The 27,722-nt window shown below is 51.3% G+C and overlaps 10 protein-coding genes and 2 pseudogenes across 12 annotated transcripts; 6 read left to right on the forward strand and 6 right to left on the reverse strand.

Moving 5' to 3' along the window:
• The first annotated feature begins 60 nt into the window (after positions 1-60).
• On the forward strand, positions 61-2,976 carry LOC9645068 (putative endo-1,3(4)-beta-glucanase 2). Its single transcript, XM_024689382.1, has one exon. It carries the CDS (start codon positions 753-755, stop codon positions 2,862-2,864), a length of 2,112 nt encoding a protein of 703 aa, XP_024545150.1. The 5' UTR covers positions 61-752; the 3' UTR covers positions 2,865-2,976.
• Positions 2,977-3,206: 230 nt separating this feature from the next.
• LOC112351423 lies at positions 3,207-3,712 on the forward strand (annotated as a pseudogene).
• A 377-nt stretch (positions 3,713-4,089) lies between these two features.
• Positions 4,090-6,621, forward strand: LOC112351432 (putative endo-1,3(4)-beta-glucanase 2). Its single transcript, XM_024689339.1, has one exon. It carries the CDS (start codon positions 4,308-4,310, stop codon positions 6,417-6,419), a length of 2,112 nt encoding a protein of 703 aa, XP_024545107.1. The 5' UTR covers positions 4,090-4,307; the 3' UTR covers positions 6,420-6,621.
• LOC112351424 (pentatricopeptide repeat-containing protein At4g02750-like) lies at positions 6,614-8,403 on the reverse strand. The gene is made up of 2 exons (XM_024689325.1): positions 6,792-8,403; positions 6,614-6,702 (listed from the first exon to the last, which is right to left on the reverse strand). Exons 1-2 carry the CDS (start codon positions 8,401-8,403, stop codon positions 6,614-6,616), a joined length of 1,701 nt encoding a protein of 566 aa, XP_024545093.1.
• Positions 8,390-11,509, reverse strand: LOC9645069 (phosphatidylinositol 3-kinase, root isoform). Its single transcript, XM_024689338.1, has 13 exons — positions 11,263-11,509; positions 11,113-11,209; positions 10,883-11,041; positions 10,623-10,832; positions 10,409-10,566; positions 10,203-10,350; positions 9,925-10,156; positions 9,430-9,878; positions 9,235-9,372; positions 9,031-9,185; positions 8,834-8,977; positions 8,632-8,779; positions 8,390-8,576 (listed from the first exon to the last, which is right to left on the reverse strand). Exons 1-13 carry the CDS (start codon positions 11,484-11,486, stop codon positions 8,439-8,441), a joined length of 2,400 nt encoding a protein of 799 aa, XP_024545106.1. The 5' UTR covers positions 11,487-11,509; the 3' UTR covers positions 8,390-8,438.
• Positions 11,510-11,546: 37 nt separating this feature from the next.
• On the reverse strand, positions 11,547-12,686 carry LOC112351433. Of its 2 annotated transcripts, none has more exons than XM_024689341.1 (2): positions 11,906-12,686; positions 11,547-11,810 (listed from the first exon to the last, which is right to left on the reverse strand). In XM_024689341.1, exons 1-2 carry the CDS (start codon positions 12,578-12,580, stop codon positions 11,700-11,702), a joined length of 786 nt encoding a protein of 261 aa, XP_024545109.1. In that variant the 5' UTR covers positions 12,581-12,686; the 3' UTR covers positions 11,547-11,699. The 2 variants fall into 2 exon arrangements, with proteins under 2 accessions (XP_024545109.1, XP_024545108.1); XM_024689340.1 differs by having other exon boundaries at positions 11,547-11,813; positions 11,906-12,683.
• A 267-nt stretch (positions 12,687-12,953) lies between these two features.
• LOC9644034 (silicon efflux transporter LSI3) lies at positions 12,954-14,754 on the reverse strand. The gene is made up of 4 exons (XM_024689376.1): positions 13,756-14,754; positions 13,540-13,719; positions 13,286-13,475; positions 12,954-13,222 (listed from the first exon to the last, which is right to left on the reverse strand). Exons 1-4 carry the CDS (start codon positions 14,752-14,754, stop codon positions 12,957-12,959), a joined length of 1,635 nt encoding a protein of 544 aa, XP_024545144.1. The 3' UTR covers positions 12,954-12,956.
• A 310-nt stretch (positions 14,755-15,064) lies between these two features.
• On the forward strand, positions 15,065-18,411 carry LOC9644035 (LRR receptor-like serine/threonine-protein kinase GSO1). Its single transcript, XM_024689326.1, has 2 exons — positions 15,065-18,002; positions 18,053-18,411. Exons 1-2 carry the CDS (start codon positions 15,065-15,067, stop codon positions 18,376-18,378), a joined length of 3,264 nt encoding a protein of 1,087 aa, XP_024545094.1. The 3' UTR covers positions 18,379-18,411.
• On the reverse strand, positions 18,373-20,053 carry LOC9645070 (protein tas). The gene is made up of 8 exons (XM_002984275.2): positions 19,880-20,053; positions 19,710-19,805; positions 19,571-19,654; positions 19,303-19,463; positions 19,132-19,249; positions 18,947-19,082; positions 18,708-18,886; positions 18,373-18,647 (listed from the first exon to the last, which is right to left on the reverse strand). Exons 1-8 carry the CDS (start codon positions 20,039-20,041, stop codon positions 18,414-18,416), a joined length of 1,170 nt encoding a protein of 389 aa, XP_002984321.2. The 5' UTR covers positions 20,042-20,053; the 3' UTR covers positions 18,373-18,413.
• Positions 20,054-20,674: 621 nt separating this feature from the next.
• On the reverse strand, positions 20,675-21,726 carry LOC9644036 (annotated as a pseudogene).
• A 1,587-nt stretch (positions 21,727-23,313) lies between these two features.
• LOC9644037 (isoflavone reductase homolog IRL1) lies at positions 23,314-24,645 on the forward strand. The gene is made up of 5 exons (XM_024689274.1): positions 23,314-23,510; positions 23,572-23,706; positions 23,819-24,056; positions 24,128-24,331; positions 24,399-24,645. Exons 1-5 carry the CDS (start codon positions 23,319-23,321, stop codon positions 24,563-24,565), a joined length of 936 nt encoding a protein of 311 aa, XP_024545042.1. The 5' UTR covers positions 23,314-23,318; the 3' UTR covers positions 24,566-24,645.
• A 51-nt stretch (positions 24,646-24,696) lies between these two features.
• On the forward strand, positions 24,697-27,714 carry LOC9645071 (protein NRT1/ PTR FAMILY 6.2). 2 transcript variants are annotated; one of them, XM_024689270.1, is made up of 9 exons: positions 24,697-24,810; positions 24,870-25,103; positions 25,149-25,220; positions 25,287-25,473; positions 25,545-25,583; positions 25,667-25,784; positions 25,862-26,079; positions 26,145-26,692; positions 26,746-27,714. In XM_024689270.1, the coding sequence occupies exons 4-9, from the start codon at positions 25,468-25,470 to the stop codon at positions 27,599-27,601; spliced, it is 1,785 nt and encodes a 594-aa protein (XP_024545038.1). In that variant the 5' UTR covers positions 24,697-24,810; positions 24,870-25,103; positions 25,149-25,220; positions 25,287-25,467; the 3' UTR covers positions 27,602-27,714. The 2 variants fall into 2 exon arrangements, with proteins under 2 accessions (XP_024545038.1, XP_024545039.1); XM_024689271.1 differs by having other exon boundaries at positions 25,313-25,473.
• Positions 27,715-27,722: the final 8 nt, after the last annotated feature.

The raw sequence follows: 27,722 nt of genomic DNA on the forward strand, positions 1-27,722 counted from the left end.
TTTTCGATTCTTTTGTTTTGGGCGATGAGCTACGACGAGCGAGAAGTGACACGGTTGGTTTTGGAGTGGTTTGGCTCTTGTCACGGAGCCATGAAAATCGTTTCGTTGGTACCAGCGTTTCAGGCAAAAGGCTGGCGGTATCCAATGTTGGCTCGCTGGAGCTCGGTTGGCTATGGCGGTCATACATAGAGATTCATTCTTACACACAAAAGAAGGATTTTTTAATTTTTTTTCTCTTAGCTAAGTTTAAGCAGCGGGTGTGAGTGATTCCAGTGTTCCCCCAAATTTGGGGAGGGAAACAAGGGCCGCTGATTCCACCACCACTGATTAAACTCGGGGCCTTGAAAATTCCTTGCGTTTCTCTCCAATCAGTTCTAAAGCTCGCGAGCTACTAAGTAAGAACTCGAGGTCTTCCAAGTAAGCTCTCTCAGATCTTTTCTCTAGTTTCTTTTTGGTCGCTCCTTTCACACATGTGAGAATTCATGCCTTTCATTGATTCCTCCATTCATAGATTCTAATTTCTGCGCTAGCTTTCTTTCTCCACTAGCGAGGCCGAGCTAGTGCTAGCCTCGTAGCTAGCGTTTTCTTTCTCCGCGCGCTTTCTTCCGCTCTTTCGAGATCCTTTCATCGATCCATCCCTTCTTGCCGAGCTCCCGCGTTTCGCTACGCATCCACATTTCGTCCAGATCGCGAGCACCATCCGGATCGCGAGCGCCACGCAGTGAAGAACAAGGAAGGAGAGCTCCAATCCAATGGCGATGGCGTCGCCGCTAGCGCTGGTGGCGATGCTAGTCCGCTACTCCCTGCTGATCATGGCGATCCTGGCGATGGTGGCGATGGGGGAGGAGGACGACTCCCTCTTCACCGTGGCCAAGCAGTTCAAGCGCTCCGTCCAGAACGTGGCGGCGGGCGAGCCAAGCTCCGGGCTATGGACGTCGCGCGCGCGGCAGCGTCCCCTCCCCACCAACAAGTTCTGGCAGAACTTCGTGCTCAACAGGGGATCCTCGCCGGAGTACATCCACCCCTACACCATCCAGGCGGGCAACTCCTCCATCGCCATCGGCTACCCCAAGCGCCAGGCCTCGCCCACCTTGATCGCCCAGATCCACGCCAACGATCTCTTTGTCTCCGCGCGATCGCCATCATCGCCCATCATCCAGGTCTCCCACCACGACGACCTCACCGTGACGCTCTCCCTCGGCCAGGCAATGCGCGCGCACCTCCTCCGCGGCAGCCCCTACGTCTCCTTCGTCTTCTCGGACGCCACGCCGCTCATCGCCAGCGCGCACGCCATCGCCAATCTCTCCCGGAGCGCCGACTCCACCAAGCACACGCTCTTCCTCGCCAATGGCCAGAGGTGGGTCGTCTACTCCTCCGCGCCGATCCATCTCCAGCTCGATCGGTCCGCGCAGCAGCTCTCGGCCAGCGGCGATGGCTACTCGGGCGTTCTTCGCATCGCGCTCGTCGCCACCCCCAGCGCCGAGCCACTGCTCGATCGCTACAGCGGCTGCTACGCGGTGGCGTCCTGGGTCTCGATCGACACCGTCTCCTCCGCGCCGCGCGCCTCCATGGCCTTCACCTACAAGACCCAGGGCCGTGGCGACCTCCTCCTCCTCGCGCTCCCCCTCCACCGCGCCGCCATGGACTACGCCACCGCCGGCGCGCGCCCGCTCCCCCAGCTCCGCTACGCCAGCATCGACGGCGAGCTCCAGGGCGTGGTGGGCAGCCTCTGGAAGCTCGACTCCAGCGCGCCCATGGCCGCCATAGCCTGGCACTCGGTGGCGGGGATCCGCGAGCCCACTGCAGCTGGGCGGCTGGGCGCGGCCCTCGCCCGCGACGTGGCGGCGCTCCGCCCGATCAACACCTCCTCGACGTACTTCTTCGGCAAGGCGGTGGCGCGCGCCGCGCGGCTGGCGCTCATCGCCGAGGAGATCGGTGCGCCCGACCAGGCGGCGGCGGTGGCGGCGTTCCTGGATTCCAACCTCAGCCCCTGGTTCGATGGATCCAACGCGGGGAACGCGATCGTCTACGATGGGCAGTGGGGTGGATTGGTGAGCCAGGCCGGGGCTTTCGACTCGGGCGCGGACTTTGGCCTGGGAGTGTACAACGATCACCACTACCACTGGGGCTACTTCGTCTACGCGGGCGCCGTGCTCGCCAAGCTCGATCGCGGCTGGGGCGAGCGCTACCGCACGAATCTCTACTCGCTGGTGGGCGACTACATGTCCCCGGCGCCGCCGCGCTCCGGATCATCGCGCGCGAATTTCCCGCGCTTCCGCCACTTCGATCCGTGGGTGATGCACTCCTGGGCGGGCGGGCTGACCGAGTTCGCGGATGGGCGCAACCAGGAGAGCAGCAGCGAGGCCGTGAATGCCTACTACGCGGCGGCGCTGCTGGGGCGAGCCTACGGCGACGAGGATCTCGCCAACACCGGCAGCGCCATCGCTGGATTCGAGGCGCTGGGCGCGAAATCGCTGTGGCACATCCGCCGCGACAGCGATCTCTACGAGCCGGAGTTTGTTCGCGAGAATCGGATGAGCGGCGTGGTGTGGGCGAACAAGCGGGACACCGCGCTGTGGTTCGCGGCCACGTCGGTGCTCGAGTGCCGCGTCGGCATCCAGGTCATACCGGTGACGCCCGCCACGGAGGCGCTGTACGACGACGTGGACTACAACCGGCAGCTGTATGAGTGGGCGTCGCCGGCGGTGCAGAGCGACACGTGGCGGGGGTTCGCGCTGGCGGTGCAGGCCACGTATGATCCGGCACGCGCGCGTGCCAACGTGGAGCTCCTGGAGAGGTTTGACGATGGGAATTCCTTGTCCAATATGTTGTGGTGGGTTTACACGAGGCCCAGCATCACGTAGGAGCTTTTTTCATCGTTTTTACTTTCTACTATCTATTACACCTGTTGTAAAAAGAGCTGCGCGCCAATCTTTGAATTCGAATCAAGCGGGATATACTCCGGCATCTTGGGGATTTGCGTGCTAATTTCATAGATGAGGGGAGTCGAGTAGAAAGTTTCTTCTCTCAGCGCAATGGGAAGAAAGTTTCTTCTCTCAGCGCAATGGAAGAAAGAAAGTTTCCTCTCTCAGCGCAATTGGAAGAAACCTCGAGGAACCGGGTGCCTATAAGATCAATGTAGAGAGTTTCTATCATCGCAATCTCCAGCAATCGGGCAGATCCATGCGCGAGAATCCTACGAAAATATGGACTTGCTCCTTGTGATTGCTCTTGTCTCTATGACCATCGGACTCGCCGACAGCTACAGCGCTGCGATTCGGGCCAACCTCCAGCAGGATAATTCCATCGATCAAGAGTTCCTGGACGCGCACAACGCCGCCAGGGCCGCGGTAGACGTCCCGCCGCTCTCGTGGGACGCGAGCCTGGCCGAGTTTGCTCGGGGCTGGGCGTCCAAGCTGCGAGACAACGGCTGCACGAACTTGGTTCACTCGGGGGGCATGTACGGGGAGAACTGTGGTACGGGCCCGGAAGCCCCAGCGACGCCGTGGGGCTGTGGGTGGCGGAGCAGCGCTTCTACGATCCGGAGAGCAACCAGTGCAAGAGTGGCGAGGTGTGTGGGCATTACACCCAGGTTGTCTGGTCGAGGTCCCAGAAGCTCGGATGCGCGTATCTGAGCTGTGGAAATGGATTGTTTGTGGCGAGCTGCGACTATTATCCGAGAGGAAACATTGTTGGAGAGACACCATTCTAGAGCGGGGTTTAAGGTCTAACAAACCCTAAAGGTAGTATAAAGGTAGGGTTTAAGGACCTTAAAGGTATAGATCGTTCAAGGGTTTAACGATCTGTTGCTAAAAGTTGTGAACAGGAGTTTGGATAGGCTTGGTTGCGTGATCATGAGCAGAATATGCGCCCTCCTTCTACGTTTGCCTGAATCGTTGGATCCAAGCCGGCGCCGACAAGATTCCCGTGCACACAAAGCGCTGTTTTCTTGCGCTCGCTTTTGTTTGTTATGGCTCGCCTCGCGTCAAAGCACAAACTCCATGACACCCCAAAAGCCTTCCCTCGTTCTCCTCCTCCTCCGAGAGCAAGAACAAGGAGAGAAAGAGAGAGAGGGGGGGAGATCGGGGAGATAGTTTGTTTTGCTTATGGTTTGGGCGATAATAGATATAAGTATTCTCAGTCGACACAACACAACAGAGAGTCGATCCATGCAGAACTGCGCCACCCCACCCCTACTCTTACCCTTCTCCCAGCTCCACTTGGAGTGATCTTCGAAAGTTCCAGTACCAAAGATCCAGCAAAAGCCCAATTTCCCATCTCGTCAAGCTCGCTGGATCCGAGAGATCATGACCAACAACAACAGCTTGATCACATTCATCCTTCTCGCAATCGCCGTCAAAGCACTCGCGGGAGACGATGATCAATGCTTTGGCAGCATCAACAACGCGGCGGCGGGCACTCCCTCGCAGCTCTGGTCCACCGATCTCCGGAGCTCCGGCGCTCCACTCCCCACCAACGCATTCTGGCTCAACTACGTGCTCCAGGACGGATCCCAGCCCGAGTACATCCACCCCTACTCAATCCGATTCAAGCAAGGCCTCGTCTCCCTGTGCTATCCCAAGCGCCTCCTCCAGCCCACCGCCGTGATCCAGGTCCACACCGACGATCTCTCCATCTCGTGCAAGGAGGAGCCCGGCACCGCCTTCGCCGTCTCGGCCTTCGACGACCTCAGCGTCACGCTGGCCAGCCAGGGCCGCCGCCTCACGGTACCGCTGGTCCGCGGCAGCCCCTACGTCACCTTCCTCTTCCGCGGCGGTACGCCGCTACTGTCCACCATCAACGCGGTGATCAACGTCACCTCCAACCCGGACGCCACCAAGCACAAAATCCTCTTCAACAGCGGCCAGACATGGCTCCTCTACTCCTCCTCGCCGCTTCCAATCTCCATCGACGCCACCACCAGCAGCTTCGCGCTCCGGGCCGACGCCAGGCCCTTCACCGGCACGATCCGCGCGGCAGTGCTCACCGACCCCGCCTCGGAGCCCACCCTGGACACATACAGCCAGTGCTACGCGACGCGCGGTACCGTGGAGTTTCCAGCGCCCTTCACAATGCAGCACAAGTACACCACCGCCGGCAGCACGGGGGAGCTCCTGCTGCTCAGCCTGCCCATGCACCGCAGCATACTGCAACAAGCCGGCGGCACGGGTACGAACGCCGCCCGCGGCATGCCGTCGCTGACGTACAACAGCATCGACGGTCAGATGGAAGGCGTGGTGGGCTCCACGTGGACACTCCGGGCGGGCGGTGCCAACGTCAGCTGGCATTCACCGCGCGGACTCCGTGCGGACCCAGCGGCGGCACACGAGATCAGCGCCGCGCTGCAGCGGGACGTGGACGACCTCCCGGGCGTCATAGTGAACTCGTCCACGTACTTCTTCGGCAAGGCCGCTGCCCGTGCCGCACGGCTCGCGCTCATAGCCGAGGAGGTGGCCAGGCCTGACTTGACGGGGAGGATTGCCGCCACCTTGAGGAACTCGCTCGCGCAGTGGCTGGACAGTAACCACGCTGTCAATCCAAACATGAGTAACAGCATTGGCTATGATCGCCAGTGGGGAGGCCTCGTGAGCAGCGACGGTGCTGCCGACAGTGGTGCCGACTTTGGCCTTGGAATGTACAACGATCACCACTTCCACTGGGGCTACTTCGTCTACGCGGGAGCCGTGCTCGCAAGAATGGACCCGGAGTGGGGGAGCCAGCACCGCTGCCAGCTCTACTCTCTCGTGTCCGACTACATGCAGCACGGTACCTCGCAGCACAACTCGGGCAGTGCCGCGCGGTACCCCCGCCTCCGCCACTTCGACCACTGGCTCATGCACTCGTGGGCCGCGGGGCTCAAGAACTTCGCCGACGGCCGCAACCAGGAGAGCACCAGCGAGGCCGTCAACTCGTACTACGCGGCGTCGCTGCTGGGCTCCGCCTTCCACGACGCGGCGCTGGCCGAGCTCGGCGTCACGCTGGTGGCCTTCGAGACGCACGCCGCGCAGTCGCTGTGGCACGTACCGCTGGGCAGCGAGCTGTACGAGGCTGAGTTTGTGGCGCGCAACCGGATGATCGGGGTGCTCTGGGCCAACAAGCGCGACACGGCTCTCTGGTTCGGTCCGCCCGAGTGGCTGGAGGTCCGGCTGGGCATCCAGGTGCTGCCAGTGACGCCGGTGACCGAGGTGCTTTTCTCGGACACCGGCTTCGCCAGGGAGGTGGTGGAGTGGGCGTCTGCGGCTATGGACTCACGGCCCGAGGCCTCTGACGGCTGGAAGGGGTTCGTCTTCGCGCTCCAGGCGAGCTACGACCCCGCCACTGCTCTCCACCACGCCAGGCAGCTCAAGGAGTTTGACGACGGCAACTCGGCCTCCAACTTGCTCTGGTGGATCCACACACGGGCTGCCAATCGGATCTAACTAGCTTAGCCGAGAAGCCTGCTTGTGTGCGTTAACCAGTAAAGCTATCACCACCTTGTTGATGAGAAGCTCCAGCTATGGCATAGAGTTGAAAGCGTTTCCCAGCTGACTCGATAGATCTTCGCCTGTACTCTCAAGCTCCGAAAGATTCGACCACCTTGAAAAAAAAGCTCGAGTTTTGCAGCCTGTGTGCGTTAACCAGCTTCAAAGTTCTTACCACCTTGCTGAAGAGCTATCGCATAGATTTGCAAGCGTTTCCCAGCTGCCACGATAGAGCTGTCCCCTGTACTCTCAAGCTCCGAAAAAAGTCGAGAGATTCCCTTGAAAAGAAAGCTCGAGTTTTTCCCACCTGGCTATCCTACCTTCTCTGACCGGCTGCCGAGGCTTTGAAAGCGTTTTCGAGCTGAACAAACACCGCCGACGTTCTCAGCTCCTTGGATCCGAAAAGAAGAAACTCGGCCGCCTGCTGTCCCCGGCCGACGTCTTTGTGCATTCCGCAGCCTCCCAGCAACGCCTCCAGTGTCACCGAGTCGGGATCATACGGAGTAGCGTCGATCACATCCACGGCCTCGTCCAGCCGGCCAGCTCGGGCCAGCATGTCCACCATGCAGCAGTAATGGTCTCTCGTCGCCGCCACGTCGTGGTCCGCGAGCATGGAGCGAAAGCAGCCGAGTCCCACGTCTACGAGCCCGGCATGGCTGCAGCAGCTGAGGATGGTGATGAAGGCCACCTCGTCCAGCTCCATCCCCTGGAGCTCCATCTCCTGGAACGCTTGGACGGCATCTCTCCCGTGCTTGTTTAGAGCGTAAGCTCCCACCATCGCCGTCCACGAGACCAGGCATCGGTGTGGAGCCGAGTCGAAGGCCTCTCGAGCTTCTTGCAGGCTTCCTTTCAAGCCGAAGGCCGTCACCATTGCGTTCCAAGCCATAGCCGGGTGGCAGGGCATTCTCTCAAACACCGCCTTGGCTTTGTCGTGGCGGCCTGCGAGAGCGAAGGCCTGGAGCAAGCCGGTCCAGGAAGCAGCATCGCGGCTGTGCATCGCCTCAAAAATCTTCTGCGACTCTTGGAGATGGCCATGTTGAACATTCCCTGCCAGCAAAACGTTCCACGTAAACGAGTTTCTCTCCGGCAGCCTGTCAAACATCTCCTTGGCTTGCTCGAGCTCCTTGCGCTGGACGAGAGCAGCCAGAATCGCCGTGCACGACACCACGTCGTGCTCCACCATCCTGTCGAATCCCATCTTGGCCGATTCATAGTCGTCGCGAAGAACATAAGCTTGCACCACCGAGGTCCACGAAACCACTGTTCTCTCGGGCATCTGCTCGAACAACCTCTTCGTGTCTTCCACACTGCTCTTTCCCGAACCAGACAAGGCCAGCATCGAGTTCCAAGACACCACCGTCCTCATCGGGATGTTCTCAAACACAGCTTGACAATCGTAGAACCGGCTGCCGCTGGCAAAAGCCGAGAGCATGGCGTTCCAGGACACCTCGTTGCGTTCGGGCATGTCGTCGAAAATGCTCTTGGCTTCCACCACCAGTCCCTGCCTGGCAAATGCTTGCAGCACTGAAGTCCAAGTTACTGTGTCCACCAGTGGCATCCTGTAGAACAAGCGCTCGGCTTCCTCCATATACGCTGCCTGAGCATAGGCCACCAGAACTGTGTTCCAGGTTGCAATGTTCCTCTCGGACGAGCCGTCGAACAAGTGCTTCACCCTGTCCAGATACCGGTTCTGGGCATACGCCTTCATCATCAAGTTGACGGAGTACGTGTTCGGCTCTGTGATACTATCGAACACTTGGACTGCATCCTGTAAACATCCACACTTGCTGTACATTTCGATGAGAAGGTTGGCTAGGTAGATGTTTCCTCTGTTGCTGCCGCTGGAGATGAAGTCATGAATTCTCTTCCCCTGAGAGAGGTCCTTCAGGTCTCCGCATCGTCTCAAACTGCGAGCGAGAGCTTCGATGGATACAAAACGCATGTGTCAATTTACAAATCATGTACAGAGTTTTACCGCTACCGCCAGTACTGTGCCCACCGATGGATCGTCTCTACCATCTGAGGAAACAACGCACTGACACTGTCGTTTATGAGCGTCTGGAAGAACTGAACGGCTTCTTCGTCATCCAGGTCGAGGCGGAACTTTTCTTGAAGCTGAAAACAAAACGAGCAAGCTCAGTACCGGAAAGATGAACGGGCGAGGGTATACTTTTAAGACTCCCTTTTCTGGATCAGAGGAGATGTCAGGCAGATTGGCCCCCGACATGAGAAAGAGAAGGTTCAATATGAGATTGCTTGATTTGCGCAGTATATTGTAAGCCTCGCAGCAGTACATCTTGAACTTCGAATAATGTTGGCTGTAAAGAGTACCCAATGAAATCATCCAAGTAGCAGCTTTACCACTAACAAACCTGTCCATTCCGCCCATAGCTTCCACCATTTCTTTACATAGCTTCATTGGAGGGGGAAACGGTTTTGAATCCCTTCCAAGAATGAAACCGAAGTCGACATGAAAGAGCCTTCCATCCTGCTGGAGAAGTAGATTGTCAAGATGCCTGCATAGAAAAGGAAAAAACGTCAATAATTTTTAAACAGCATTCAATAGTACCTGTCGCCAACACCGAGTATGTACGTTATAACACAGTATCCCGCACAGCTCTTGACAAAGGTTTCAAGGCAAGGAGAACTTATCCCGAATGGGCCCTCTTCATCGGGATGGAACTGTTTAAAGAACTGGATGATCGTCTTGTTCTCGGCCAAAACCTGTAAGAATCGTCAGAAACACAAGAGAATGCACATGAATCACGGTTACCTGAGCCAAAGGTGTAGAATGTATAAATTCCACCATACCTTCCTCGTGCGAAGTGGAGAGAACTCTGTAAGGAGTTAGCTGCAAGTCAAGGTTTTCAGACTTAAGCAGCTTGTCCATGAGCGTTATGAGCTGAATCACCTGTAAGTTTGACAATAAAGCGATGATCAAAACACTTAAACATTTGAAATTGCGTACCAATTGATCTTGCCGCAGATCGTCCCCTTTCTTGAATATCACTCTGCACTTGCCACCCTCGACGGTCCGAAATGTCAATCGCAGCGGACTGAGGTTACTTTTGAATACGGATGACTCGGCCGGTAAAATACCGATGAGCATAATTGTGGGATCCAACGGGAAAGGCAAAGCTTCGAAAGATGTGAGTTCGTTCATAATCCCCTGAAGCATTTCCCGCAACCTGTCGATCTTCTTCTGTAAATTTCCGCGGACATTCTTTACATCCCGTGCGATAGTGCAAAGTTTCGCAAGCAGCTCAGACTGATGATGTAGCAGAGCAGCCATTGGAGGAGCAACGGACTCGTTGAAGTGCTCCAAGACCAACCAAAAACGCTTCGCATATATGACGTCGGCAAGTTCTACGTTGAGATACCACCGCAAGAAGTTTGCTAGCTCAGTATTGTGGACAGCTGCAAGAAACAAATAGTGTAAAACTAAAAAATACGCAATGCTTACCTCTTTGAACCAGAAAATTCGCAAGGCGGGACTTGTCAGATCGCTCAAAGCGTAGGGCCTGCACGAGTTGGAATAGATACGACTGCAGTTCCTCATCGCCGGTCCTCTCGAGCACGTCAATTGCGTGGCCTCGAACCTCCTCACTTTCAAAAGCATGCGATAAAAGCTCCAACGCGTCAGCGATGTCAATCGTAGTCCACTTGTGCATTAGTTCCAATGCCTGCTTTGCTTCCTGCACCAAAAGTAGTTATAGATAAACAATAACAACTAGCTAATACCGTTGCATCGCTCCAGTCAACACATTTCAAGAACTTGGTGAGCGCTCTCTTCTCCCCCGTTAACGAGAACCGGAATTTCCACAGCGTCTGTCTTTCTTCTCCGTTCAGATTTCTTGTAGGGGGGTACTGCAAAATTCGCGCTATTTCCCTGCATCATACACCCGAGTTGTGAGAAATAGTAATCAGGAACAAGCTCTAAAGCATACTTCCGATCCGTGACGCTGGGCTTTAGTTCGTGATCAATGACGCCTCTTGTCACATGACGAGCCAGTTTTATTTGCTTGTTCTCGCAAGGATTTTGACGACCAACTTCTGGATCAGGTATCACAACCAGTTGATGTCTAGGGGATTGGAGCACTAAATCCTGTTCGAAGAGAAAACATCAGAGCCCGAAAAGAGAAAGAACACATCACAACAAACCTGGAATGCGACAGGATGCATAAACGATAGAAGCTCCACGACCAAATGCAAGTTCTTCTGACCGATCCGTTTGCTTTCTTCCTCTTTGATTCGGTCGATGGCTTTGAAAGTCAAGTTGTCCAGCCAATCTATACGTTCGATTTGGCCTCTCTCGTATTTATTGAGAGCCTTGTCAAGCCTTTCCAGCTCTCCCCTTTCATGCTTCGGAACCTGCAACTTACTTGCTCGTCAAGAAGAGAAAGAAAGAGCTGAAAACTCACCTTGCCTGGCGTGCTACTAACGACTGCTCCATCAGCGATCCTACCACGCCACAGCCGGAGCTTTTGCTTGCCAGTCTTGAGCTCTTTCTTCTTGCTGAAAATCCGAAAGCTTGCACCACCGACAGCAACTTCTTGCCTTGGGTACGAGACGTCCCAGACCTGCAAGGATTTTTTCTCCATTGCTCAAGACTCTTCCTTAAAGAACAAAGAAAGAAAAGGAAATTTCTTACAGTGAATGTCAGCTGCGTAGTGGCCGTCAAATCTCTGTACTTGGCGCTGAGCGTGATCATCTCGTTCCATTTGTATGGCTTCTCGATCGGTGCCAAACTATGGACAGCTACATCAGACACAGAGAGAAAGAATTCGAAATATTTTCCTACCGCGTCTTGGTCGGCAGGCCGAAGAGCACGCCATCGATGTAGAGCGAGCATTCCACGAACAAATCAGGGACAGGGCTGTGCTCCGCCAACGCGAAATCCGTGGCATTCTTGAGAGTAGCCTCCGTGTACCGCTGGAGATCGCCCTCCAGCGACTCGACGCGCAGCGTGACGGGCAGATTGATATCGGAAGAGAGGAAGAATCGCTCGCCATTGCTGCCCGCCATGAAGCATACTCACTCCCCCAAGAACCCTAAACACTGCTATTACTAAAAATGCAAAGAGGAAAATGTGAATATTCGTTATGAAGTTGAAAATATTCTCCACAATGCTACTATCAAATCAAAGAGTTTCTAAGAGCATGCTTAAAAAAAGAGACCTGTACAGCTTGGAGCGAGGACCTCGCTATTCTTTTTTCACCCTCTCTCTGTGGAGATTGATCACCAGATCTCACGCAGGATCCCAAACAGCGACGTCGGCTCGGCTGCTGCTTCACTCCCGGCTGGCGTTTCTTCGCTAAACTCTGGAAATTCGGTGGCTACGTCGTTGATCTTCTGGAATTCACGACCCAAAAAGAAAGAACAACGACACTCTTAGTAAACAATGTGAAAGGGAAAGGAGAAAAAGGAAGAAATGCAACTAGTACCTCTTCCGCGCTCAATGCTTCCATATCCAGTTCCAAGTTCTTCAAACGCTCCTGGTACCATCGTCTTCCAATGATGATCATGCCGGTGACGGTGGCGACCACCACAATCGACCAGAGGGTGCTACTCCTGTTCACCTTCTTTGCCACAAACTGGAGCCTCCTCTTGATCCATTCTTTGCCCCCACTCTTATCCTTGGCAGGGGTCTTGTTGACAATGGTGGCGGCAGCGACGATCTCCGCCGTGACAACTCCTCCCTCGCTCTTGATCTCGCGCGAGCCCTGGCCGGAGTCCCCGAATTCCAGGGGGGCGGTCTCGCCGCTCCTGGGGCTGGACAGCGACGACACGAGAATCTGCTGCTCGATCTCCGCCGTGCCGCTGGATATCTCGCTGGCCTTGGCCGCAGCGGCGGCGGCGACATCCTCCTGCTTCGCCACATCCCCGCCGAGAGCAAAGATTTCGCCCGGAGCCGAGCCGCCGCCCACCGCCTGGCCGAAATATTGCGAATGCAGAGTGAGATCCGCCACGCCGCTGGAAGAATCGTGGGACGGCGCCGCCTCGGCAGCTGCTAGGGCAGATTTGAGGTCCGCCGCGGAAGATCCTGTCATGGACATGGAGAGAAGCTCCCAATCGGTGGGGACATCGGATTTCTTGTTGTTGCCGCTGCTGTCGTCCATCGCGATGGGCGATCGAAACCCCACCTGGAACAAAGAAGAACCCTAGAATCCGGAATGCTACACACTCGGAGATGAGACTGGAAACCCCAGTGCTAGTCACTATTTTTGCCAAGCCCGTCCTCCACGTAAGCGAAACACCGGTATCCACGCAAGTAAAATAAAGAAATATCTATCGGCATCGTATTGATTGCTAGTCTTCCAAAAAATTCCCAGATTTGGATTACCTTTGGAACGATCTAGCTCGAAACTGGCAAACTATTTGAGATCTTTGGAACGATCGAGCTCCAAACTGGTAAAATGATAAAGAATGATGCAGATGTATCGAAAAGAAGAATGTAAAAATTCGTCTACCATTGTGGATCAATCAATCAAGTTCTCATCCTTGAATGAGTGGGAGGCCAACAGCGATGACGATGAACGTTGCAGGAGCTCCAAATCTCAAGTGATTCCAGAAGGAGAGATTGTATGGATGCTCCTCCATTCTGCTGGCCTGCTCGCTCACGATTATGTTGGCCGCCGATCCAACCAGCGTCAAGTTTCCAGCCACGGTGCTCACCCAGGCGAGGATCAGCCACGCTTTCTTCACGCTCGCTCCCTCGGTTGCGGCGGCCGAGGCTGCTACTCGAGCACCCAAGAGAAGAACTAGAATGAAATCCAAAAAGAAGAGATCATGAGCAAAGAAGAATGCTCTCCTTCCAAACTTACCTGTAGGCACATTTGATGCAACGTTGGAGAGGAGGATTACCACCGCGGACAGAATTGCAATTCCAGCAGCCGTGTTGATGCGAGCGTGTGGTTCGACGGCGTCCCAGAGTTGTCCAGGAGCGCCAGTCCGGTTGAAACCACGCACTGCTATAAACATCCCCGAGAAGAATACCAGCAGGGAGTATGATACCTGGTGTAACCAGTGACGCAAGTAAGTACCACCTAAGAAAAAGATAGAAAAGTTTGGTGCTTGCCTGGTCGAGGCTCGGACTAGCATCCGTGAAGTCCAACACCATGAGAACAATCGCCGCGGTGATGGCCGTCCATGAGAGATCCAAGCCGTAAAGGAACGCCACCAGCATGCCGATCGTCACCAGATACACGGACACCTTCCAGACCTTCTTCCGGAGTCTTTGAAACCGAGTGAGACTTGCCTGTGGAGTGTCCTGAAGCTCGACGCGAGGAGGAACTTGGAAGTGCCCAGAACCTCTCGGCTCTAGCCGCAGGATCTCGTTGATGGCAATGAGCGACGGGCGTTGAAGGTGGCGGGACGACGAAATTGATCTAGGCAGCGGAGGAGCTCCAGCTTCTTGCGTCAATTGTCCGTCGGGTGTGCTAGTAGATGCTGCTACACTCTTTCCAAGGTCGGGTGTATCAGCTGCTTGTCCTTCCAGGTCTGGAGTTTGGTAAGAACTGTCCTGCTGTTTTGGTTCTTGTCGATGATCTTGCTGCTGGATTCGTTGTTCTTGAGTGAAGCTCAATCCAGAATTGAGCAGCTCCATCTCCGGCCGCTGCTGCTCTAGTTTGATCGAGATGTCACTACTCTCAGCGTCCTCGTCCACACCTCGCAGCTTCTTCCAGTAGTAAGCCAGCAAGAGCAGCGTGTTTGCAATGAGTCCCAGGACCATGGCCGGCACCACCCCACCCAAAAACTTGCCAAACGCGATCTTGCTCTCCACGGCGATCACCAAGTTCTGTGGATTGCCGATCGGGGTGGCCGCGGAGCCAATGTTGGCACTGGAAGCAAGAGCAATCAGAAAGGGCTGAGGGGGGAGCTTCTTTTCTCTGCATACCTCAAGAACAAACTGCGTGAGCACGACACAGGTGGTGTCATTGGTGAAGAGCGCGCTACACAGCGCCGAGAGGAGGCAAAGCCGACATAGTAGATCCTTGCCGCCGAGGCTCCGCCACGAGAGGGCGTGGCCCAGGTACTTGAACGCGTCGGCCCTCTCCAGATAGACGCTTACGACCATGGTGCCGAAGAGGAGCCCCAGAATCGGCAGATCCACGGCCGCGAATGCCTCGGCCGGCGAGAGAACCTGGAAGACGACCATGAGGCAAGCGCCGAGCAGCGACCCGGCAGTCCTCCCGATCGGCAAGAACGGCACCACGGGCACCACCGCCATGATCCAGAAGACACCGAAGGCGAAGCATCCGAGGACGACCTTGGGCGTCGACGCCCACGCCATGGCGGCAGCTTCTCCGCACCGAATCGATCGAGCCTGGCTCGCCGCCCTAGCGCGAAGCTGCGCGACCTAAAATATTTCATCCCACCGTGACACATTTAAGCGCGCCAATGACGTCGGCATATTCTGGGTTTAGGGCTCAAGTAGAATTCAAAGTTTCGCGCCAATGTCTCTAAGAATATGCTGGAATTTAGGGTAAGCACTTTCTCGCCTTGTAGCGATGCGGTGGACGATGGCCACGAAGACTCCCCTCGGCTCTCGTTAGGTCCATGGCGATGGTCGATAGGGATCGATAGGGAAGATCTTGCGTCTAATGGGGGCGGCCCTTCTCCTTGTGATAGCCATTCTGCGCAGCTGCCACTCCTTGACGATCCACCTGTGCGATTTGGACGCCGGCGAGGAGAATGCTCTCGCGGCCCTGATGCAATCACGCATCGGTGTGTTCTATTCCTGCGATCGGTCGGGGCATGTTAAATCCTTGGAGTTGTATGCGAAGGATGCGAGAATCATCCCCAGGCAAGTTTGTGATTTTCCATGGCTGGTAAGCTTGTCCGTCGTTGGTGGTGAGAATTCCCTCCCCTCTTGCTCTTGCGGGATTGCTAGCCTCGAGCATCTAGATCTCTACTCGTTTTCGTCGGAGTCCTTTCTTCCAAGTTGTGGTCCCCGTGATCTTCCTAGCTTGGTGTTTCTTCAGTTTTACAGTGTCAATGCCTCGATCCCCATGGACACGGTTTGCAGTCTCTTCCATCTCGAACAGCTCCATATTATAGAGAGTTATTTGTTTCGAGGATCCATAGCTTGTGTCTCCAGGCTTTTGCATCTTACCACCATTCAACTGACTAAGTGTGGCTTGATGCTTGAGATTCCATCGGAGTTATGTGAGCTAGAACGCTTGACAGAACTGGATATGAGTCAAAACTCCCTCTTTGGTCCCATCCCTCCGTGTCTAGGATCCTTGAAAAATCTTACTGAGCTTCTTCTCTTCCAAAACACCCTGAGTGGGAAAATCCCAGCCTCTCTCGTCCAGCTTAAACTTCTCAAGAGCCTAGTCCTGTATGCCAATAACTTGGAAGGTCCTATTCCACCACTTCAAGGCAATAAGATCGAGGTTTTGGATCTATCAAGTAACAACCTCACAGGTACATTGCCGGATGTCATAGCAAACTTATCGAGCTTGAGAGTACTCTCAGCAGCCAATAACTCACTTAGCGGCGTTCTTCCTCGTTTCGCCAGCAGCTCCAGGATACAGGAACTTGATCTTTCAACAAACGAGTTTTATGGGCCGCTCCAGCCAACTATATGCAACCTCACAAGGCTAAGTGTTCTCAGGCTTTCACGTAACTATCTCAACTCGGACTTCTCGTTAACTCCCAATTGTTTCCAGAGCATAACAGAGTTGGACTTGCACGCCAACCAGCTCTATGGACGCTTGCCTCCAGGTTTGCTGAGCTTATCCACTTTGGAGAGAATAGATCTTTCTATGAATCAGTTCACAGGCTCTCTACCAGCACTAGGCCACAACATGACCGGTTTGACATCCATGGAACTATCCAACAACTGGCTAACAGGAACTCTGGAAGACTTGCGTTTTAACGAGCAGTGCAATCTTGGAGTTTTAGACTTGTCACACAATGACATCGGTGGCAGCATACCAGGCTACATAAGCAACTGCAGCGGATTAAGTGTGCTAAATCTCAATGGCAATTCTTTTCGAGGGACTATTCCATGGGAACTCGGCAACTTGGTTGGCTTGCGTACGGTAATGCTTCGGGGTAACAGGCTAGGCGGGGAACTCCCAGAGAGTTTAGGAAACTTGACAGTGTTAACTGTTCTAGAACTGAGCGAAAACAGTTTTACAGGGAAGCTGGAATCGACGGGTATAAACAGGCTGCGGTATCTCAACCTTCTTCTACTCAGGTCGAACGCCTTCGATGGATCAATTCCAAACTGGATTGGGAGCTTTTCGGCTTTCCTCTCTGGAATAGATCTTTCACACAACAGGTTCTCTGGACAACTCTCTCGTGACATAGATATGACGGGCTTGGGAATCATTCCCCTTCCAAGGTTGCCATTGCCGCTACTTGGCTTGCCAATGGTAAACGACGTACTTATCAATCTGAAAGGACAGCTTCGTCGTTATGATAGCATGCCATACCAGATAAGTTTTCTCGATCTCTCCAGCAACTTTTTAGAGGGAGAGCTTCCGGACTCTTTTGGTAACATGCAGCGGCTCATGTACCTGACACTCTCGGGAAACAGGTTCAGTGGAAAGATCCCGGCTAGTTTTGGAAGACTTTCAGTGCTTGAGGGCCTAGACTTGACAAGGAACACACTATCTGACTCAATTCCGGAGACTCTCGTCAATCTTACTAAGCTGGGATACTTCAACGTTTCTTACAACAATCTCTCAGGAACAGTTCCCTCCAAAGGCCAGTTTTCTACTTTCGGCTGCGATTCATATATCGGAAACAAGTACCTCAACCTGCCCTGCTCCCAAGTTCTAGAAAGCGGGCTTGTGCAGAGAAAGATGGTAATTGGTTGGCATCGCGGGTTGATACTTGGTTTGATAGGCGTGGCCATTGGCTGCGTCGTACTTCTGGTTGGGTTTGCGTTCCTCTACTACTACAAATGGAAAGTCAGAACTCCAGAAGCAGCTGGCGAGCAGAAACTTTGCTCGATCTCGTCAAGCATGAGAAAAAGCGAGCTCTGGACCGCCACCCAAGGCTTCGACGCCAAAAACATAATCGGAACAGGCGCTTCGAGCACTGTTTACAAAGGCAGGCTAGCCCGGGATGGAAAGTGTGTGGCCATCAAAGTTTTCAGGCCTCGCAAGGATGATTGGAACTCGGCAACGGAAATTGAAGCCTTGAGCAGAATTAAGCACAGGAATTTGGTCCGTTTTCTCGGGGTCTGCTGGGAGGACGACTGTAAGGCACTTGTGTTTGATCTCATGCCGAATGGAACACTCGACTCACATCTCCATGACGTTTCCGAGAAGGTTAAGGTTTTCACCATGAAACAAAGGCTGAAGGTTGCTCTCGGAGTGGCTTACGCTGTTCGATACCTCCACCACGAACTCAATGCCGGCGAAGCAATCGTTCACGGAGACTTGAAGCCGAGCAACATTTTCCTGGATGACGAGATGGAAGCGCACGTCGGAGACTTTGGAGCGGCCAGACTCTTGCAAGCTGTTAATGCCTACGAGGATTCCAAGTCGGAGTTGAGAGGCTCCCTTGGCTACATGCCACCAGGTACGCTTTACAGCTTCTTTTTAAACTTTTTCGATGCTTCGAGTTTCCAGAGTTAGCGGTCTCGAACAAGCTTTGCGCGAAGACCGATGTCTACAGCTATGGAATCATCCTTCTGGAAATGCTCACGGGCAAGCGACCCACGAATAGCATGTTTAAAGACGGGAGCACCCTTCACGACTGGGCTCGTTCCAGCTTTCCAAATCTGGAAATCTTGCTGGATCCAACACTGTTGTCTCAGGAAGAGCCTCTCGAGTTCCCGGTGGCAAGAGAACTCTTCCGGCTCGGCATTCTCTGTAGCAGCGAGCAGCGCGAGCACCGGCCAACTATGGACTTCGTCACGTCGATGCTAGCTCAAATAAGCAGCCTGGGAAACTGAATGGTAAGCCTTCTTTAAAGAAGAAAACCCGACGCTCATATGCTTATATCTTTGTAGCGCTTGAAAATCTCCTCTACTCCTGCGGTAACTTCCTCCGGAAGGGGCCTCGGAACTTGGAAGGCATCGATGTTCTCTTTGAGCTGGTCCATCGTCGTGGCACCAATGATGCTGCTGGTCACAAAGGGACGATCGCGCACAAATCCGAGAGCAAGCTGGACTGGAGTTAAGCCGTGCTGCTCGCCGAGGCTCACGTATTTGTTTACGGCTTCCTGGCGAACAAAAACGGCACACACATCGCGTAAGTATGATGGAAGCTTGTCATGACCGACCTGTGCAAGAGATGTCTTATATCGTCCCATGTATCCAGGGAATGCGTTCAATCGTCCTCGCTTCGCAGCGGGGCTGTCAGGATTGGCGTACTTTCCACTCAACGCACCGCCAGCCAGTGGAGAGTACGCCAGCAATCCAACGTTGCAGTTGTGATGGCTACACACCTCCGTTAAGTCGACTGTTCACAGGAAGAGTTGCCAGACGAAGTCCACGAGATTGATTGGATGCGAGTTTGTACCTTCCAAGCGGCAGCGAACGAGCAAGCTGTAGCTGTTTTGGATGCTCACGATCTTGGGAAGGCCGAGCTTCTCCGCAGCATCAGTGAATCTCATGACGCCGAACGATGTTTCATTTGAGACGCCAATGTAGCGAACCTGGCGTATCGTGAGAACGATGAATCAAAACAAGCTTTCAAGCGAGAACCTTTCCCTCCTGAATGACCGAGTTGAGAGCTTCCAGTTGCTCCTCGAACGACACGCTCTCTCGCCACCTCGATACATCGTAGAAAAACTCGCCAAAGAGGGGCACGTATCGATCAGGCCTGAATCAAACTATATAGGAGAAGAAGCAAACAAAAAGATAGAGGAACCATACCAGTGTATCTGTAGAAGATCAATGTGGTCCGTCCCGAGGCGCAGCAAGCTCTTCTCCACACTTTCTTTCACGTTTGCTGCGTCGACTCTCACAGTCTTTCCACTCTCACGGAGGTAAGATGATCGATCGGAATAGCCTGAAACTTTAGTCGCGATTATTACCTGGAGAAACCAACACGCATGCCAACAAGATAGTTTGCAAAAGTAAAAAGAAAAAGGAGAAAAATATAAACTAGGCAAACAAAAGCATCAAGAAATCTAGAGCTTACCTTGTCGCGCGATTGGTTTTTCAGCCAGGAGCCAATGTAGCGATCTGTCCGCCCTTGTGTCTCTTTCGCCGGAGGAACAGGATACTGTCAGACAAGCCATGTAAGATACTTCCCAAGATAATACCAAAGCATTCTATACCATCTCGGCAGTGTCGAGTATGTTGATTCCATTCTCGAAGGCATAGCTTAGTTGCTCGTGAGCGTCGGCCTCGCTGTTTTGGACCCCCCAGGTCATCTACAAGCAAGCCGCAAGCAGCGCGATGGATTGACACTCTCAAAATCCAAGCAAAAAAAAACAGTGCAACTTACAGTTCCCAGCGTGACTTCGCTGACGACGAGCTCCGAGTCGCCGAGCTTGTTGTAGCGCATCGAGGCGCTCGCACGGGCGGCTACATTCCTCCTGGATGTAAATCGAAAATTCCTGCCAGCATTGAGAGCTTGCAATGGAGGAGGAGGAGCCACGGTAGCCATGGCAAGCCCTAAGCTTTAAACCTTGCATGGATTCATTTTTATTTGGGAGAATTATTCGATTTAGTAAAAGGTTGATTTTAGTAAAAGATTTTATATATATATATATACTACTTTATAATGTATATTCATATTAAAATTTTCATTATTACTATAAAATCCCTTTGAGTGTAATTATAAGCAATGTTCTATAATATTTTAGGTGTAATTTATAAATAAATTTTATTTTAAATTTAAATACAATACTAATATCTATTTTTGGTTTGCTGAAGCAAATCTGTATGGTAATGAATATACCTAGATTATGCTTGAATATTCAAGGATATTCTACCATCTAACAGTTCTTATTTATTTAGATTAATCTTGTAATTATAATTTATAAACATGTTTATAAATTTTCTTAAACACTTTTTAATATATTCTTTTTTATTCTGCCATCTAATGGTTGATATGTAATAAGATTAATCTTGTGTTATAGTAAACTTTTATTTGATCAATTGGATTAATAAATAGGAATAACACTAATATTGAGTAAACCAAACATTGCTACATGCAATGCGTAGCAAAAAAAATTTCAATGTCATGAACCTTTCATATTCATATATATATAAAACAAGATGTACGGGTTTGAAATACTTAACACCAGACCTTAGGTTGATCCACCTTTTCTCTTTCAGGAAGCTTGTCATGACGGACCTGTGCAAGAGATGTATGATATCGTTCCCTGTATCCAGGAAACATGTTCAATCGTCCTCACTTCGCAGCAGGGCTGTCAGGATTGGCAGACTTTCCACTCAATGCACCGCCAGCCAGTGGAGAGTACACCAGTAGTCCGACGTTGCAGTACTTTGTGATGGCTTAAGTAGACTGTTCACAGGAAAAGTTGGCAGACGAAGTTCACCAGATTAATAGTTTGTTCCTTCGAAGCGGCAGCAAACAAGCAAGCTATAGCTGTTTTGGATGCTCACGATCTTGGGAAGGCCGAGCTTCTCTGCAGCATCGGTGAATCCCATGACACCAAACGATGTTTCGTTTGAGACACCAATGTAGCGAACCTGGAGTATCGTGAGAAAGATGAATCAACAAGCGAGAACCTTTCCCTCTTGAATGACCGAGTTGAGAGCTTCCAGTTGCTCCTCGAACGACACGCTCTCTTGCCACTTCCATATATCATAGAAAAACTCGCCAAGAACTCTCGCGGAGGTAAGATGATCGATCGGAATAGCCTGAAACTTTAGTCGCGATTATTACCTGCAGAAACCAACACGCAGCAAAAGTAAAAAGACAAAGGAGAAAAAGATAAACTAGGCAAACAAAAGCATTAAGAAATCTAGAGCTTACCTTGCGTGATTGGTTTTTTGCCAACGTAGCGATCTGTCCGCCCTTGTCTCTTTGGACAAAGGAACAGGATACTATCAGACAAACCATGTAAGATACTTCCCAAGATAATACCAAAGCATTGCATTTCACTCTATACCATCTCGGCAGTGTCGAGTATGTTGATCCCATTCTTGAAGGCATAGCTTAGCTGCTCGTGAGCATCTGCCTCGCTGTTTTGGACCCCCCAGGTCATCTACAAGAAAGCCTTGATCAATCAAAATCCAAGCAAAAAAACAAGTGCAGCTTACATTTCCCAGTGTGACTTTGCTGACAATGAGCTCTGAGTTGCCGAGCTTGTTGTAACGCATCGAGGAGCTGGGGCTCGCTGGGCAGCTACATTTCTCCTGGATGTAAATTGAAAATTCTTGCCAGCACTGAGAGCGGAGCCCTGAACTTGATTACAAATCCAAAGCATAGGAAATTAATATAATACTAATATTAATATAAGTATAAATATTATAATAATGTAATTATAAATTAATATTAAATTAAGCATGAATTTTATCAGTTTGAAACACAACATCTATTGATAAATTTTGACTTATAACAACTTTGAAATTGGTGATGTAAATACATTCACTCTCAAGCGGCTTAGAGGACTCAAATACCTTCTTTGGCAAATATTTAATTTAAAACTGCATGTTGTAAGATAATCAAATTGTGGCAATACTCTTAAAAAATGGTAATATATAATAATTTTAACCACTGTGAATAATTATATTTATTCTGATACTTATTTAATTTTTTTTCTAAAGAATAAAAAACGTATTAATACTTTGTTTCATTTGTGAAGAAAAAATTAAAACAACAATTTCTCTTATAATTTTCTTGGTTTTCTTAAAAAAATCCTATAGATATCTAGAATATACTTGGCTATTTTAAATATTCTACCATCTAACTATTTATTTAGATTAATCTTGTATTTATAATAATTTATACCTTTCCTAAACACTTCCTAGTATATTTTTATTTATTCTAGTGGTGCAATAAGATTAATCTTGATTTATAAATTATAAACATATTTATAATTATCGATCAATTGAATTATTCAAAAATATTAAATAAGAATGACACTACTATTAAGTAAACCAAGCATTTCTGCATTCAATGTGCAATAAATTATTATAATTACTATCACTCTTATAGAATTTATAGATGAAATAAATTCTTTAACAGCCCATGATAGATCTTAGTAGCATATAATATACACTAATTTATTCCATATTACAACATGGCTACTAGCTATAATTTTTTTTATCCTAGTAAAGCATCTTCAAAGACTTATTTCAGTCCAGGCTAGATTCTTGCTAGTATAAATATATATCAATTAAATTATCATGGCTAATCAAAGTATAATATTAAAACAATTACCATTCATAAGCTCTAACAGGTATAGACCATCCTTGAGATGTATGGGTTTGAAATATTGCATATCCAAAAACATGCCATTCAACACCAGCTTTACCTCCATATTCAGGATTTCCTTGTTTATATGCTGTTATAACTTTGGATTTCCCATCACTTACAATCTTTAAATTGCACCAAAATTCAGTTGTGCCAAACCATCTATCATTGAATGTAAAAGGGGGATACATTGCTCTATCCTGGATAACATACTTTTGGATATCATCATCCTTGGATTGGCAATGTACTTCTAGTGGAGAACCTACTCTATTTATAACATGTATTGTGGTACCATAGGCATTAATGGTTGCATTATTACATTCACACATAGATATTATATCAATTAGAAATACTAACAAAATCACCTTGTAGTTGTATTTCGCTAGAGCCATAACAATGTTGTATATTAAGTTTCATTTATAATAAGTAAGTTGAATATTTCGTTTTTAATAATGATATTTAAATAAAACAAAATTTGTTTTGTTCCATTCCAGCTATGGACGGGGTCTCCAAGAGCGTGCTCGTCATCGGGGCCACGGGCTACATTGGCCGCTACATCGCCCTAGCCAGCGCCGCGGCCGGATTTTCGACATCGGCGCTCCTGCGCGCCAATTCGGCGGCCGCGCCAAATCCAAGGAGGGACAAGGCCATCGAATCCTTGCACGCCGCAGGGATTAGCATCAAGAATGTGAGTGTCGGATCATAGATTTCGGGCTGGCTATCGATTCCCTGTCCCTTGCTCCATCCAGGGATCCCTTGACGATCGTGAGAGCTTGATGCTGGCCCTGGAAGATGTGGACATCGTAATATCGGCCGTCGGGATACCTCAAATTCTAGAGCAGCTAAATCTCGTCGAGGCCATGAAGGAGAAGAAAACTGTCAAGGTCTCGAAAGAAAGAGAAGATCTCTCCCCCATCTCATAGGTACTTCTTTCTTCTTCGTAACTTAGGCTAACGCGAGTTTTTTTCTTTGTTTTCTTTTGCTATGTGCTACTAGAGATTCGTTCCATCGGAGTTTGGCCAGGATGTCGATAAGGTGGTTTGTCTAAAGCCGGCCCAGGAGGTGCTGAGCGACCCAAAAATTCGCGTTCGCCGTGCCATAGAGGCCGCTGGAATCCCATTCACGTACGTTATCACGAATGCTTTTGCAAAGTTCCATTTCAACATGCGAGAGGAGAATGGACGACTCTCTCCTCCCGAAAGGTTCGTCATATATGGTGATGGAAACATTAAAGGTATATACATCTTCTCTCCTTTTTTTTTCTTTTCTTCTTCCTGGCTTGTCTGATGCTATGTGTGCACGCAGCTAGTTTTGTTACCGAGGAAGATATCGGAGCCTTCACTGTCAAGGCTGCTGCCGATCCAAGAGCATTAAACAAGACGCTACACATGAGACCACCTGCGAATGCCTTGTCGCAGAACGAGACTGTCGCGATCCTGGAGAGAGAAACCAAGCGGCAACTGAGAAAGGAGGTGATGTCGCAGGTTGAAATGCTGGAATCCATACGAGGTCATGTTTTCCTTGCCTTCGAATGTTGTGACAGCCCACGCTCACACTCAGCCCACTTGTTCCACAGAATCCTCCGGAGGCTTCCAAGCCGTCATACTGTCGCTCATGTACTCTGCTTACATCAGAGGCGATACTTTTGGTTTCGAGCTGGGGCCGAATGACGTGGTGGCGCATGAACTATACCCGGACGCCAGTTTTACCGATGCACACGGCTATCTCAGTAAGTTTGTCTGAGGGCTCGCCTCTATATTGCTTGCCTCCTTTCTCTTTTGTAAAGTGGTGAGTAAATGTCTACGCATAACACTTTTCTTTTAGCCTTGTCGGACTGAGATAGCGCTCGAAAGCTTGTGCTTGCTCTGAATCTTGCAATGGTGGCAAGCGAGAGAAATGCTTTAGTATTTCTGGAACAGGAGGAGCTCACTCACCCACACAACACACACAACAGTGGTGCGATGGGACAGGGAGCACAAACTCACGCAGTAAGCAAAGCATTATCGCTCCGCCTGATAACACGTGCTTTGTTTTATTCGCTAAACAGGTCCCCGGAAAGCTTGGCAGCCGCTTTGCTCGATTGTTTCTCGCAAAAACTTTTGGATGAGAGCCGAGCGAGCGAGCCATGTTCAAGACGACAGAGAGCCAATCATGCCCTGCAAGCTTTGACTGCTTACTTCCGTCTTGCAACCATCTTCGTTCCATACAAGGAAAGGAGAAAAAATGAGAAGAAGCATTCTCTCGGCTGGGGGACTGGGAGGAAAATAATTCACACGACCAAGTAAGCAGTAATGCCTGGGCCACCTGCAATAATTTTGTGAGACAGATCCCTGTGGCCGAATGGAATCGGAGTTTAGTGTTCCTGTTCACAACGAATTGGTGGCCACATATTCCCATGGTAGTTTCTCTCTTCCTTTTTCATGTCTTCTTTGTTCGTATTTTTTATAGTTTCGTTTCGTGGCAGTACCGATGCACCTTTATTTGTTTCAGGTTTTGGAGTGACTCTTCCAAGCAAGCAAGCAAGCGCTTCTAGTTCTCACATGCCGCTTTCATCTTTCCTTGCACATATCGGATGTGGAGTCCAACTGGCTCCAAGTTCGGAATGATTCAAGGCTCAGACATCTGCCGGGCGTGTCGCGCACTTCATGCAGGTACTTGATCATTGGATTTCTCTCAAGCTTCCAGTATTTAAGTCGCTTGTTGGTGTTGTCTGTGCATGTAGCTACAAGATCGCTGTGAGATCCTTGGCAGCCAAAACTTGGTGAGTTTGCAATTGCTTTGGTTATGCTGGCTGCATCGCGTTGGCTCCATCCATCTAGTCTAAACTGGTTTTCCTCTGCAAAGGAAATGAAGAAATCCTCGGAGTCGCAGGAAATCCTACAAAATGGATCCATGGACTACAAGAGGAGGCCGGCTGTGAAATGCCAAACCGGTGGCTGGAAGTCGGTGATCCTCATACTAGGTGCGTGAGTGTTTTTGCAACTTTACTCTCACGCTACAGAGATTGATGAGAGGGACACTGTTGCTGATCCCTTGCAGGAACCGAGCTCTGCGAGAGGCTTGCCACTCTCGGAATCGGTCTCAACCTCATCACCTATTTGGTCACCGAGTTGCATCTCTCACCATCGCAAGCTCCAAACATCGTGACCAACTTCCTCGGCACGTCCTACGTGTGCTGCCTGATCGGAGGATTCGTGGCCGACACTTGCCTTGGCCGGTTCTGGACAATCGTGAGCTTCTCCTTCGTACAGTTCATGGTATGTTTTCCACACGCTTCAAATGCCACAGAAAGAGGCTGACTTTTCCAGTTTTTCTCGAGCAGGGAATGCTGCTTCTCACACTCTCCGCCGGCATTCCGTCGCTAAGGCCTTCCAAGTGCAATGCCGAGGACTACAAAACTTGCCAGCCAGCTCGAGGCATGGAACTGGCGGTGCTCTACATGGCCTTGTATATGACCGCTCTTGGGACGGGAGGCATCAAGGCATGCGTGTCCGCCTTTGGAGCCGACCAGTTCGACGACTCGGATGCCAAGGAGAGGCGCAGCATGGGGCATTTCTTCAACTGGTTCTTCGTGGCGATATCCATCGGAACTCTCCTGGCGGTGACGGTGCTCATTTACATCCAGGACAACGTCGGGAGGAGCTGGGGATATGGCAGCAGCGCAGGCTCCATGTTCATGGCGATATGCGTCTTCCTCGCCGGGACGCCACTCTATCGCTACAGAGCTCCCAACGGGACGTCCATCGTCTCCATTGCGCACGTCCTGGTAGCCGCATTTCGCAAGCGACACGGCATTCCAGGAGACGAGAAAGATTTATACGAGGATCCGGGGCAGCAGAGTGCCAGATTCACTAGAACCAGTGGCTTGAGGTACGAGATTTTCTAGAACAAAGAACGTGCTTTACAAAATCTTTCCTTGCCAGCTTTTTGGACAAGGCCGCAATCGTGGAGACCGGAAGTAGCAGCGAGAAGCAGAGCCCCTGGAGGCTGTGTAGCGTCACCAAGGTGGAGCAAGTGAAGATGCTGATCCGGATCCTGCCGATATGCGCCACCTCCGTGCTCGTGTACACGGTCTTCGCGCAGATGACGACGCTGGCGGTGGAGCAGGGTGCTACCATGCACAGGAACCTCGGCAAGCACTTCAAGTTCCCTCCGGCATCGCTGGGAGTGTTCGTCCAGCTGAGCGTGATCATCGCCACCCCTCTCTACGACCAAGTCTTCCTCCCGGCCGTGAAGCTCCTGCGGCGGAACCAGATCACCATGCTGCAGCGCATCGGTGGCGGGATGATCTTCTCGTGCCTGGCGATGGTGATCGCGGCGATGGTGGAGAGGAAGCGGCTGGCATTGGCGAGGGAGCACGGGCTGCTCGATCGACCAAAGGCCACAGTACCGATGAGCATCTTCTGGCTGGTCCCCCAGTACGCGCTGGTTGGAGTGAGCGAGGTGTTCACTTACATCGGCCAGCTCGAGTTCTTCTACAGCCAGTCACCCGAGGAGATGCGCAGCATGGCCACCGGGATGTTCATGAGCACCATCTCGGTGGGCTTCTTCGCGAGCTCCTTTCTGGTGGCCACCATCAACAGGGTGACGGGGGGGAGCGGCCATGGCTGGATCTCCAACAACATCAACAGGGGGAGGATTGACAACTTCTACTGGATGCTCGCGGTGCTCAGCCTGGGGAACCTCGCCATCCACATTGCCTGCGCGACTTGCTACAAGTACAGGGCTCTTCCAGTGGCTCCCCCTCCTCGTGTCGCTGATGCTGCTCAAGAGGCTTGAAGTTACGCTCGCTCGAGAGACAAAGAAGGCCTTTTTCTTAAGAAAGGAACTATACATACGACAAAGGAACTATACATACATTCATACAGTCTTATATGAGAGAGATTTTATTCGATTGTTC

This window comes from Selaginella moellendorffii, unplaced genomic scaffold, assembly GCF_000143415.4.
Source record: "Selaginella moellendorffii unplaced genomic scaffold, v1.0 SELMOscaffold_61, whole genome shotgun sequence".
In the NCBI taxonomy this organism is placed as follows: domain Eukaryota; kingdom Viridiplantae; phylum Streptophyta; class Lycopodiopsida; order Selaginellales; family Selaginellaceae; genus Selaginella; species Selaginella moellendorffii.